This window comes from Sorex fumeus, unplaced genomic scaffold, assembly GCF_029834395.1.
Source record: "Sorex fumeus unplaced genomic scaffold, SorFum_2.1 ptg000043l, whole genome shotgun sequence".
Lineage (NCBI taxonomy): Eukaryota > Metazoa > Chordata > Mammalia > Eulipotyphla > Soricidae > Sorex > Sorex fumeus.
In genome coordinates, this window is record NW_026606100.1 from 5,871,951 (window position 1) to 5,884,568 (window position 12,618).

The 12,618-nt window shown below is 42.0% G+C and overlaps 1 protein-coding gene across 1 annotated transcript in view; it reads right to left on the bottom strand.

Moving 5' to 3' along the window:
* Positions 1–10,065, bottom strand: part of SLC16A12 (solute carrier family 16 member 12) — a 32,723-nt gene extending 22,658 nt beyond the window's left edge. Inside the window, 2 exon segments of the mRNA XM_056120599.1 lie at positions 2–108; positions 9,930–10,065. Coding sequence (XP_055976574.1) covers positions 2–62 — 61 coding nt within the window. The 5' untranslated portion in view covers positions 63–108; positions 9,930–10,065.
* Between the last annotated feature and the right edge of the window lie 2,553 nt (positions 10,066–12,618).

Genomic DNA, 12,618 nt, shown 5'->3' on the forward strand with positions numbered 1-12,618 from the left:
TTACCAAACAGTCCAGTTAGGATCTCGGAAGAGTTTGCTGTCCAGTGGCTTCCTCTTGGCATTCAAGATTGTCATAGAATGCTACCTGGCACATGGGTAATTGGCCATCTAAAAAGAAAAGAAAAGTGAGGTCACATTTAGATTTTACTGCCAAATCTGAAAGTTTGTATTTTTACAAGGCAAGATTATTAAGATTTTCCTGTTACATATGATTATTTGCAACTATGAATATTGGGCTGGGGCAAAGTTGTCTTTGGTACCCATTCTCCTTTTATTTTTCATTTTTTAAAAAATTATTTTTGGGTTTTGGACTACCCCTCGTAATACTCAGGGGTTACTACTGGCTCTACACTAAGGAATTATTCCTGGTGGTGCTGGGTAGACCATATGGGATGCCAGAGATCAAATCTGCGTCAGTCATGTGCAAGGTATGTGCTCTACCTGCTGAACATCACTTCAGGCCCCCCATTCTCCTTTTTAAATAACAGACATTCTCATATTTTAGCCTAATACATGCACCTTGTTTGAAAACATTTTCCTTAGTGACTTTGTCTGAAAGAGGTGTGAGAAGAAAAAAGTAATATGTGTGAATTCTATTTCATTAGCTCAGGTAAAAGGCACTTTCAAAACATTTCTACCACTCCTTTCTAGAAGAATAGATATAAGTGAAGAGATGCTGTAAGTACACAGACCATGACATCACTCAAGGGGTGGCAGAACTTCAGGACAGAGAGGCACAAGAGATAGCACATGGGTTAAAGGAGCTTGCTCTGCCTGTGACTAACCCTGGTTTAATCTCAGGAGGGGGAGGAAGAGGTGAAGAAAAGAGGAGGGGGAGGGAAAGAAGAGGAGAAGGGGAAAGGGAAGGGAGGAGGAAGAAAAAGAAGTAAAGGAGGAAGAAGAGGAGAAAGAGGAAGGAGGAAGGAGGAGGAGTAAGATAAAGAGAAGGAGAGGAAGAGGAGAAAGAAGAAATAGAATTATAGGATAGAAGAATTCAGTGACTGTGCAGAAGAGATTCCTCTCATTAGACTCACATAGTGCTGTATAAAACTAAAACAAGCTTTAGTTTTATTAGAGACTCTGTAATTTGAAATCTGTTTTAACACTCTAGAAGACCATGTTCTAATTATTCAACTTATTTAGTCCAACAGTAACTTCTTGGCTTTGCTGTGCTAGAGAGCTATGATTTGTTGAAGCATGTGATTTGGGAGGTGGGCACAGTGATGAGTGTGGTGCTGGAATCATACACATGGGAAACTCTTATTAGCAGTATTGTAAGTCACCGAACCCCAGTTAAAAAAAAGTTAAAAACCAAAACCCAAATCCCCCAAACCAAACAATCAAAATATTAAGTATGTGATTAAGAAAGAAGAGAATGAGAAATGAAATAGAATAGAGAGCTCAGATACTGGGCTCAGATACTGGTACATAGCGATTTAATATAACTAAGCACTAGGAAAGATTAGAGAAGAAAGGCGGTCCACTACATCTATGTTACCACTCTCCTTTAGTTCTTGGTCTTATAGATCATGCCTTCTTAAGCTTTTCCTACTCATGATCCCTTCCACCAAAGAAATCCAAAGAATGTTGTGACATGTGGAGCAAGGCAACAGGCGCCAGAGCAGATAAGATCTGTCGCTGCATAGTGACCCAGTAGGGAGTGTCTGGGTACATTTGACAAGCACCAGGTATCCAGTCTTGAGTCTCACCCAACCCCCGCCCCCCCTCCCAAGAACTGTCGAGTCATCTAGCAAGTCACTCCTAACTGCAGCATCTAGCCCTATTTGGGATTGGGCCTGGGCAAAGCAGACTTGGAAAGGTGATTGGTCATGTGATTGGACCATCCTCTTAAGCCGAGACCCTCTATAAAACATGTGTGTATTTGGTGATAAAGTCAATGGCCATCAGCTGTCTCCCGGAGTGGTTTGTTTCTCCGAGTGCCCTTCATCCTTTGCCCCACGTGTGCCCGGACCCAGTGTGCAACATTACTGGGCAAATTGGGGAAAAACTGTTCCCAAACAGTGAGAAACACCTTGGATTTCTTAAGCAATTGTTTTTTAAATTAATTTTTGCTCGTTTTGTGTTTAGAAACTTTTGCTCTTGCCATTTTTTTATGCACTTCACCCCCAACTCTGCCCACCATTCAGTTACTCCACATGGGGATAATCCACATTTAAGAATATAGATTCTAGGGGCTGGAGTGATAGCACAGCGGGTAGAGCATTTGCCTTGCACGCAGCTGACCTGGGTTCAATTCCCAGCATCCTATATGGTCCCCTGAGAACCACCAGGAGTAATTCCTGAGTACAGAGTCAGGAGTAACCCCTGTGTATCGCCAGGTGTGACCCAAAAAGCAAAATAAAATAAAAAAATATATGTAATTTCAGTTGTTTAAAAAAATATAGATTCTAGGGGCTGGAGTGATAGCACAGAGGGTAGGGCATTTGCCTTGCACGCGGCCGACCCGGGTTCGATTCCCAGCATCCCATATGGTCCCCTGAGCACCACCAGGAGTAATTCCTGAGTGCAAAGCCAGGAGTAACCCCTGAGCATCACTGGGTGTGACCCAAAAAGCAATATATATATATATATATATATTTTAGACAGAATATCATTAAATCATTAAAAATCATTAAAATCATTTCTTAATACAATGATACCTATATATATTCTAGACAGAATATTATTAAAATGTAATATTTTATACATCAAAATATATCATATATAAAACCAAAAAGTGAATTAAGGATTTGAGGGGTGGGGGTGAGGGACTAGGAACACATTTTCCAAGGAAGACTATCTGCAACATTGCTTCATTCAGTCACCAGCTATGTCTGACACTGTTTCAGGGCACTGGTGATTTAGTGATGAGCAAACACATGCACAGCTGCTAATGATGATTCTAAGATGTCCATTTGTTGGTCTAGTCTTCCATGGCTCTTGTCTTTGTACAATCCTTTGGTGTGGGTATCCGGACCTATGACTTGCTTCTCACCAGGATACAGCCATATGATGGGCCTTGACTCATGACTTCACCACACAACCTAAGATGCAGGCTGGTGAGTGGAGTCACTTACATCCTCCCGCCAGAAGCTCCTTCTGCCTAGGGCAAAAGCCACATGGCAGAAAACCATGGTACCCTGGAGAAGCTGAAGTCAGCTTCCAGGCCACAGCAGAAAGCTAAAGCGCTCAGTCCTATAACAGAAAAGCAGTGAATTCTGCCAACACCACTGAGCTTTGAGGCAGATTTTTTTCCCTAATTGAGCCACCAGTTGAACACTTAGCTTGGCTCTCACTTTGGAGATGACTTGGTGACATTCCGATCTGAGAACCTAGCTAAGTGGTACCTGTCTTTTGGCTTCACAGAAAATGTGAGAAAACGTGGTTTGTAAGACTTGACATTTTGTAATATCCAACAGACTTCTTAATTACAGTAGGGATAAATTTTTATGGGACTAAAAACTTCTGACAGATGATTTTCCCACTATATTAAACAACCACCCACTTATTGGTATCACTGTATTAAGAAATTTTAACTGCACTGTCTATAGCACTGTCCTCTTGTTGTTCATCGATTTTGCTCGAGTGGGCCCCGTAACGTCTCTGTCATGAGACTTGTTACTGTGTTTGGCATATGGAATACGTCACAGGTAGCTTGCCAGACTTTGCCGTGCAGGCGAGATACTCTCGGTAGCTTGCTGGGCTCTCCGAGAGGGGAGTAGGAATTGAACTCGGGTCGACCAGGTTGGCCACGTGCAAGGGAAATGCCCTACCCACTGTGCTATCACTCCAGCCCACTAATAAGTGAAATATTTCATTAATACTCCACGAATAATTTGGAAACATAGGCTATTACCACCTGGCAAAATATGTGCAAATTAAACTGCTTAATAAAAATTTAATTTAAAATCACAGTTTTCTCGAGAAAATGGCTCACGGAAGTTTCTAAGATGCATCTTTGAAATCAGGAAACAAACTGGGAACAACTGGCAGCCTTGTTAGTTCAGAGAGCAAATATAGACAAACATCCTGAGACTAAGGCAGCTGGAGTGATTCTTACAGAGAGCACTTCGATGTGGTCATTTTCAAGCCTTCTACCTCCTTAAAGCATTGTACCCCCTCTTTATCTAATTAATCATTCCATGAATGTGGGAGAATGAAAAAAAATAGAGTCAACAGTTGAAGAATCCTGAACATCGAAAGTATTAGAGCTATTTTTTTTTTCTGAGGTGGGGGAACACCTGGTGATGCTCAGCGATTATTCCTGGCTCTGTGTTCAGGGCTCACTGCTGATAGGCTCAGGAGATTGTAGCTGGGGATCAAATACAGGCCAACAGAATGTAAGGCAAGGGCTTTACCACTGTACTATGTGTCCAGCCCCAGAAGTAAAATGTTTTTTAAAAGAAAACTACTAGACTAAATAACCTTTAGACTTACTTTATAAATCCAAAGTAATTGAGGTAGTATAATATTAGCATAATAGATTAGTGACACATAACAGCATAGAAATAGAATCACACATTTATTGAGGGGAAATTTTATCTTGAGTCTTAACTCACACTATTTACAACACAAGCTCTTACCATGAAAGCAAAAAGCATAACATTTTTAAAGAAAACATAGGAGGGAAAAATAACAATTTGATGCTAGACAAAGATTCTTTTAGCAAAATGAATGCCCCTCTCTTGCCTTTACCGAGATTTATAAAGAAGTTTAAATTGATTATAGGAACAAAGAAGCTGCAATTTTCCTCAGATCTGTGTTGCTTTATGAGCAAGTCTCAGTCTTACTGCAACTCTCTAGAGAACACTTCCAGTGGAATCAGTGATTACCTGGGTAATAGGAAGGTATTTTTTGGGCTACACCATTTGTTTCCTTAAGGTGTTCCATCTAAAGATCTTTTACTTCTATAACAAGAAGGAAGTACAGAGATAATTTTAATCTTTCTCACAGTGAAAGTGTGTGTATCCTTAGCCGTAATCTTTTTAGGCACCCATAATCAGCCCAGATATATGGTTATTGCCTTTGCTAAACAAATATCAACCTTATTACTAGCCCATTATACCACTCCCACCTATCCTATGATGTTATGAGTTTCCTTTATCTTCTTCTTTTTTTAAAATTTTATTTATTTATTGGCTTTTGGGGTCACACCTGAAGAAGAGAACTGGTCCCTATGAAAACAGGATGAGAGCGCTATTTGGGTCTCCCAAAGAGAAATTGAAAGAGCTATCCTTCGAGTATCATGCTTCACTCAAGCGATAAAAGGGATCCAGAGTTCTGACCTCCGTCTATGATCGAGGATCAGGGACACTGCCTCGTTTGCGAAGGCATCCAAAATCAGATGGGCCAGACACGTAATGCAATTTGGAGATGACCGCTGGATTAGCCGTTACTGACCGGATTTCATGAAACGTCAAAAGAACGCCTGGCCACCCACCTATGAGATGGTCAGACTTCTTTGTCAAGACCCTGAACGATCGGTTTGAGGCTCTTCGTGTTCCTGGAGCGAGCAGATACCACTGGGCTACAATAGCATGTGATAGGGACAAATGGAGATGTTACTGGCACCCGCTCCAGCAAATCGATGAGCAACGGGATGACAAGTGATACAAGTGATACAAAGGGTCATACCTGGCGATGCTCAGGGGTTACTACCTGGCTCTGCACTCAGGAATCACTTTTTTTTTTTATTGAATCATCATGAGATAAGTTACAAGCTTCATGTTTGAGTTTCAATCATACAATGATCAAACACCCATCCCTCCACCAGTGCACATTCTCCACCACCAATGTCCCCAGTAGACCCCCTCTTTCCAACCCTCCCCCTGCCTCCATGGCAGACAATTAGGAATCACCCCTGGCATTGCTCAGGGGACCATGTGGGATGCCAGAATTGAACCCGGGTGGGCCGCATGCAAAGCAAATGCTCTACAGACTGTACTACCACTCCAGCCTCTGTTTCTTTTATCTTCAGATTCCTTTTGTACTCACTTTGCCACATAATTTTTCTATATTTTCTGCTTTGTCTCCACCAATCCCTTTTTCCTCAGAGTAATCTCCATTTTATAGTCTGCACATTTCTTTCCAGAACCTTATCAAGCATACTGCTGTTATCACTCTTTATCTCCTCACCACTAAACTGTTTAATGATACACATCAGAATCTCCTGACTTTTTCACCACCCCCAAGCTGAGAGGGAAGGGGGTGGAGTACAGATAAGAGCTCTATCAGAGTGTCTTATAAATGAGAAGTTGTGCTTTCACTTAAGAGAACCTCACCAAGTCAAATGTTAAAAATAACGGCCAGGGGCTGGAATGATAGTACAGTGGGGAGGGCGTTCTCCTTGCATGCAGCTGACCCCGGTTCGATCCCTGGCATTCCATATGGTTCCCTAAGCACTGCCAGGAATAACAGGAATGACTCTGAGTGCAGAGTCAGGAGTAATCCCTGAGCACCGCCAGGTGTGACCCAAAAGACAAAAATAAATCATAAAAGTTTTTTTTTTTTTAAAAAAGGCATAAAAAAATGGGCCCAGAGTGATAGTTCGGTGGATGGGGCGCTTGTCATGCAGCTAACCAGGGTTCAATCATCAGTACCACAGATGGTCCCCAGAACCCTATCAGGAGTGATCTCTGAGTACAGAGCCAGGAGTAAGCCCTGAGCACTTTGGTTCTACTAAAGACCTATGAAAGTAGTCATGAAGATCGCTTAACAGACCAAGTACATGTTTTGCATGCAGCAGCCCAGGGTTCAATACCTGGCACTGCATGATCAGTTCCCAGTAGCCACCAGGAGAGCCCTCCAACACCACTGGATGGGGCCCAAACTCCAAAACCAAACCAAATCTGAGGGTCACTTTATTCATCAGAAGGGTAAAATCATCAGTTAAAACACAGGGCCTGGAGCAATCGTACAGCGGTAGGGTGCTTGCCTTGCATGTGTTCATTTCCTGCCACCACACATGGTCACCTGAGGCCCAGCAGGAGTGATTTTTGAGTGCAGAGCCAGGAGTAAGTCTTGGGAACAGGTGAAAACGACCCCAAATAAAGCAAAGTAAAATAAAAACATGAGAAAATTAACATTACAACTAGGAAATGAAGAGTATTCAGCATAACCTGTTTTTATTGAGATGGTGTTCAGCCGGAAGAAAAGTGTTCTCATCACGTAGGTTCCAGTCAGTACCTTAGGGATCAATTTCCTGGCTCCCTGGGCCAAAAAATATGCCGTGAAATAACAGGAATAGCTACTATTAGTGGCAGCTCACCACCAGCTTCTAAATTCTCTACTGTGGAGCTAGAGAGATAGTACAGTGGGTGAGGTATGTGCCTTGCATGCAGATGATCCGGATTTGACCCCCAGCATCCCTTATGGTTCCCCAAATACCACCAGGAGTGACTCCTGAGTACAGCACCAGGAGTATTGCTGGTGTGGTCCCAGAACTAAACAAAACAAATAAAACTAAATTCTCTACTGTACCTATTCTCCTATTTTAATCTTCATCCCAACCATGTGAAGAAGGCATCATAATTTTTGTTTCACAGATTTAAATAAAAAGTAGTCTAACTGCAAGACAGAACCTCGCCCTGGCTTTGAAGCTCAAACTAAAGTGTTCAGGGATTGGAAGCTCTTGGTCTTTTTTTTTTTTTTTAATTTTTATTAGTGAAACACCATGAGGTACAGTTGTAGACTTACAAATTTTTGTGCTTGGGTTTCAATTATACAATGATCAAATACCCATCCCTCCACCAGTGCCCATTTTCCACCACCATGGATCCCAGAACCCCTCCCATCCCCTAAGTCCCCCATCTCCCCCTGCCTTTGTGGCAGGGCATTCCCTTTTGTTCTCTCTTTCCTTTTGGGTGTTGTGGTTTGCAAAAGAGGCAATGGGAAGCTCTTGGTCTTAATCTCTTTCTCCTTGTTGCTCTTTGCTGCCTCCAAGTTCCCTCCTAGTGGAAATCTTTATGTCAATCTCCTTCATATTCCACTTTTTATGCCAGACGTGTTGAACATCTGTTTGCTAACTGTTGGGTGAAATGTAAGCCTTTTGTGGAAGAGGAAGCTACTTTCCTCCCAGTCACTGGACTTGCTCTCATTCCCTCTAAACTAGAATAACTGTTTGGTTCTGCCCTACCCCAGAATCCAAGACCACTCTGATCAGCCTGGCTACTGACTGGACATTACAGAGGAGTGATATCATGTGCACTGGAGACACTCAAATATTTTATTTATTTTGGGGTTTGGTGCTCGGGGTCACTCCTGGCAGGTGACACATTCAAGTCAGCCCGTCAGCCCTATCTCCCTGGTGCCAAGAATTTGAATAGTTTAATTTTTTTTTTTTTTTTTTGCTTTTTTGGGTCACACCCGGTGATGCATAGAGGTTACTCCTGGCTCATGCACTCAGGAATTATTCCTGGAGGTGCTCAAGGGACCATATGGGATGCTGGGAATTGAACCCAGGTCAGCTGTGTGCAAGGCAAACGCCCACCCCACTATGCTATCACTCCAGCCTAATGTAGTCTTTATATGGTGTAGCAAAGTGCTCTAGCTGATTCCAGAGTTCCTGACTTCTATCCCATGCCATGCATCCCATATGGTTTCCTGAGTCTGTCAGGAGTGATACTTGAACACAAAACCAGGAGTAGGCCCTAACACAGCTGGGTGTGCCTCTCCCCAAAAATAAATAAAAAGAACTCACCAGTGATGGAAGTTGAAGAACCCCCTTTGCTCTCTACTTGGATTTGTATTGTCTCGGCCCCAAAGATCAATTACTTTTTCCACTTGGAGTCTCTGAGTCTTAAGATGCCTTCTAATGTAAAAGGTTTTATTTATTTTTGTTGCTCAATGATATTACAAATATGCTAAGAAAAAATAATATTGTTCTTAGGTACACAGATTAGTGATTTCCTCTCCCCAACTTTTTGCTTCTCTCTGCTTTGTTCTCCAACAGATCCTGGTAAATAATTACTGACTTCAACTAGAAAGTTTTGGATGTCTGTCAGGGACCTTTGGGCACAAAACTTCAACAATGACCTTTGCTAAATAAACTGCTGAAGTTTCTACATTATGTGTGACATGAGGGCTAGGAATACTATACCTAAGCATCAAGAATAAAGCAGTGGAGTGATCTATAGATACTTGGTCTAAGGAAATGGAGAAAAAGGTACAACTTGTGGGACCAGTACAGTGGGTAAGACAATTGCCTTGCACGTGGCCATCCCAGGTTTGATTCCCGGCATCCCATATGTTTCCCTGAGTACCCTCCGGGAGTAATTTCTGAGCGCAGAGCCTGGAGTACTCAGGGGAGCCCATCCCAAGGAAGGAAGGAAAGAAGGAAGGAAGAAAGGAAGGAAGGAGGGAGGGAGGAAGGGAGGGAGGGAGGGAGGGAGGGAAGGAGGGAGGGAGGGAAGGAATGAAGGAATGAAGGAGGGAAGGAAAGAAGGAGGAAAGGAGAGAAGGAGGGAAGGAGAGAAGGAGGGAAGAAAGAGAGAAAAAGAAAGAGAAAGAAAGAAAGAGAGAAAGAGAGAAAGAAAGAAAGAAAGAAAAAAAGAAAGAAAGAAAGAGGTACAATTTGTGATTCTCATAAGAGGCCAGAGTAGAAATAAGATTCTTTCCAATCCTATCAGCTGCTAAACCGCACGGCTACTGATTCTAGGCAACATCAAATAAATGCTTACTTTTGAGTTTAATAGTTTGTTTGTTTACAGAGCAATTCATAACCAGTTGTTTGTCTCTAATTATACTTTTTGAAATGATAGAATTATTTTCTCTATTTGAGATTGCTTGTAAAAGAAATTATAGGGCTGAGATAAGGCGCTCTCTGTTAATACGTCTGCACAAAGCATTCAGCTCAATAGCCCAATCTCTAGCACACTGTAAATATATGCCTAATAACCACGTTGTCTGATCACTATATTTTTATGCCTAACTTGGTGTTCTTGTGGAATTTTTCAGCTTTCACTCTTGAAGCTAGGGAATTATTAGACTCACTGAAGTTCTATCAGAGCCTTCTTGACTGCAGAGAAGAAACTTGGGGGCTGAGATATATTTCAGAGTCTTTTGTTGGTTGGCAGGAGCGCTTGATTGAAGAATAGCATGGCCTGTCTATACCCTATCTTCCTCCCTCTGTAATCATGAGACCTCCAGCTTTCTGAAACGGGATGGGCAGGGAGTCAGCTATTTAGTTGGCCAGAAGTTAACCCACCTCAGAGAGTGGGTTAACTTCACAACACCGACAGAGAGTGAAGAAAAAGCAAGTAGGCAGAGGGGTCCAGCAGCGTAAGGGCTCTTCGAGGGGACTAACCCTTGGCTCTTGCATCCACTGCCCTGTCCGAAGTCCTGAGGACAGTGCAAGAAGGACAGTCCTGTCATACATATTTAATGACTAAACACCCCCCAGCTTCCTAATTTCAGACAGTTCTTCAAATCACACAGAGAAGAGAACAACTCGTTCAAGGAAGGGGGTGGTGAGAAATTACCTAGTTTGTTGTGGTGTGTGTGTGTGTGGGGTGGTGGTATGTGAAAACAAAGATTTGAAGAAGTATGAACCTGTCATAGGGAGGAAGGAAGTGGAAAGGAAGGAGAGAAGAAAAGGAGCGAGGGAGCAAGGAATGGATGAAGGTAAGAAGAAACTAAACAAACATATAAAGGGAGGGATAGAGAGAGAGAGAGAGAGAGAGAGAGAGAGAGAGAGAGAGAGAGAGAGAATGCAAATCTTTCCTTGTTCTTTTAACTTGGTTTTATCAGCCTTCCGAGCATCTGGTAATAGTCCTAAGCGACTAAACCTCATGACGTACGTGAGCACATAAAGCCTGTGCAGACCCAGGCCCCTGACCAGTCCAAATCTGGAGACAGAACTTCACTGCCAGGTGGTCCTCTCTTCTTGCTTTTGCAGTTTTGCAGTGGGCTAAAGCCCAGCATGGGCTGCTGGGAAGCTCACCTACAGAGCCTGGCAGCAGGCCCACTGTCTGGCCCACACCACATAGGCCATCACATTCCACAGCCCTCAGAGATGTTTATTTTTGCGCTCTGTAGAGTCTGTTCCCTGCCCGAGCCATGGGAGGTCACACAAAGGACAAGGTGTTGCCAAGTTTGAGAAGGCGGTGTACTCTTTAGTGCAAGTCCAACGACCTGAACTTCTTCCTGGGAGTCAAGGCATTACAATGATTTTACAAAGATAATTTTCAAGATGTGGGCAGTTATCTTTGTCTTGATCCTGATAGCAGTGATCAGAACCGAGCCAGTTCATTACACTTGTTTCTAGTTTGGGACCCAAGGAATAGTTTGGTGAGCTTTGAACAGAATAAGATCCCAACTTTGAGTATTGAGTACATATTACACATTTTAAAATATCTCTGAATATGCATATTTAACGTAAGTTAATTAAGAAAATCTACAAAGATAAATGTTAAAGTTAATTTTTATGGAATTTTCAAATAATTTTTAGGACTCACCAAGGCAATTATAAATTTGAAAAACTATGGTAATAATATATTGCAGATAGAGAATGATATTCAATAATTCACTAATCTTGGTGTTAGATTACTAATCCAGTGTAATTTACTAATTACAAGTTTACTACTGATCAAGTAGTAAGGTCCACATGATATGGACATAAATATGGATAGACAATAGACACACCTTGTGCTAATTCCTCCCCTAGGTCTGAGACTCCTAGATCAGATCTGCTTATTAAAAGTAGAACTAGAGCTAGTGTCTTGTAGAACATAGATTCCTTTTGGTTTACTAGACATGCTCTTTATTAAGGTTCCAGTAGGAAGTGGGAAATAGGGGCAATTTCAACAAAGACATTATTTATAAAGGTGTGAGGGGTGTTCATAAACCCTAACAAACCGAGTAGAGTCCCTCCGGGCTAGTAATATTTGGAAATATTACTACCTCTAAGCCTGAAAGGTCAAAGGAGAGGGCAGCTCTGGAACCTTCAAAAGTCACTGTTATAAATCAATGATAAAGGTAAGCTCCCAATTCATGTGCTCTAATAGTAAGAGTCAAGGAAGTAAATACATCATACTTAACTCCTTCTGCCTGTAAGTCCCATCAATGTCAAATGTTCACATTTGGGGCAGCCAGTTAGTTGATGCAACCTATACATGTTCTCCCAAGAAATGGAAGAGGACAGAAATGGGATGGATGGTAAATCTGGAAGGGCAAAGGGAAACTGTCCTGCTCACCAGTTACCTGAAAACCTGCCCTTTAACCACTATGGTTAAAAGGTGAAGTCAATTAGTGAGCCGTTGCTGAGCCTTATCTAAACTAGTTCAAGTCACTCAAGGTCACCAACTCAAATCTTTTGTTTCTCTAATATAAAACTCAATTGTGACACCAACGTCCTCTTTTGCTCTCATACTTAAACATTCCTTTATTTTCAGTTAGCAATCACTTTACATGGACAATTTTGATATCTATCTCTGTGGTCAAACCAACTCCCAAGTTATATACTCAAATTTTTAGGATCCTACAAGGTACGTCAGACTCATAGGCCCCCAAGGACACTGAATGCTCTCCCCTAAAACTAGGGCTTGTTGTTGCTAATATAAATGTTTTAATATTAATGTTTTAACCCTTTCAAATGAGGTACACTAGAATATATTGGGTCTT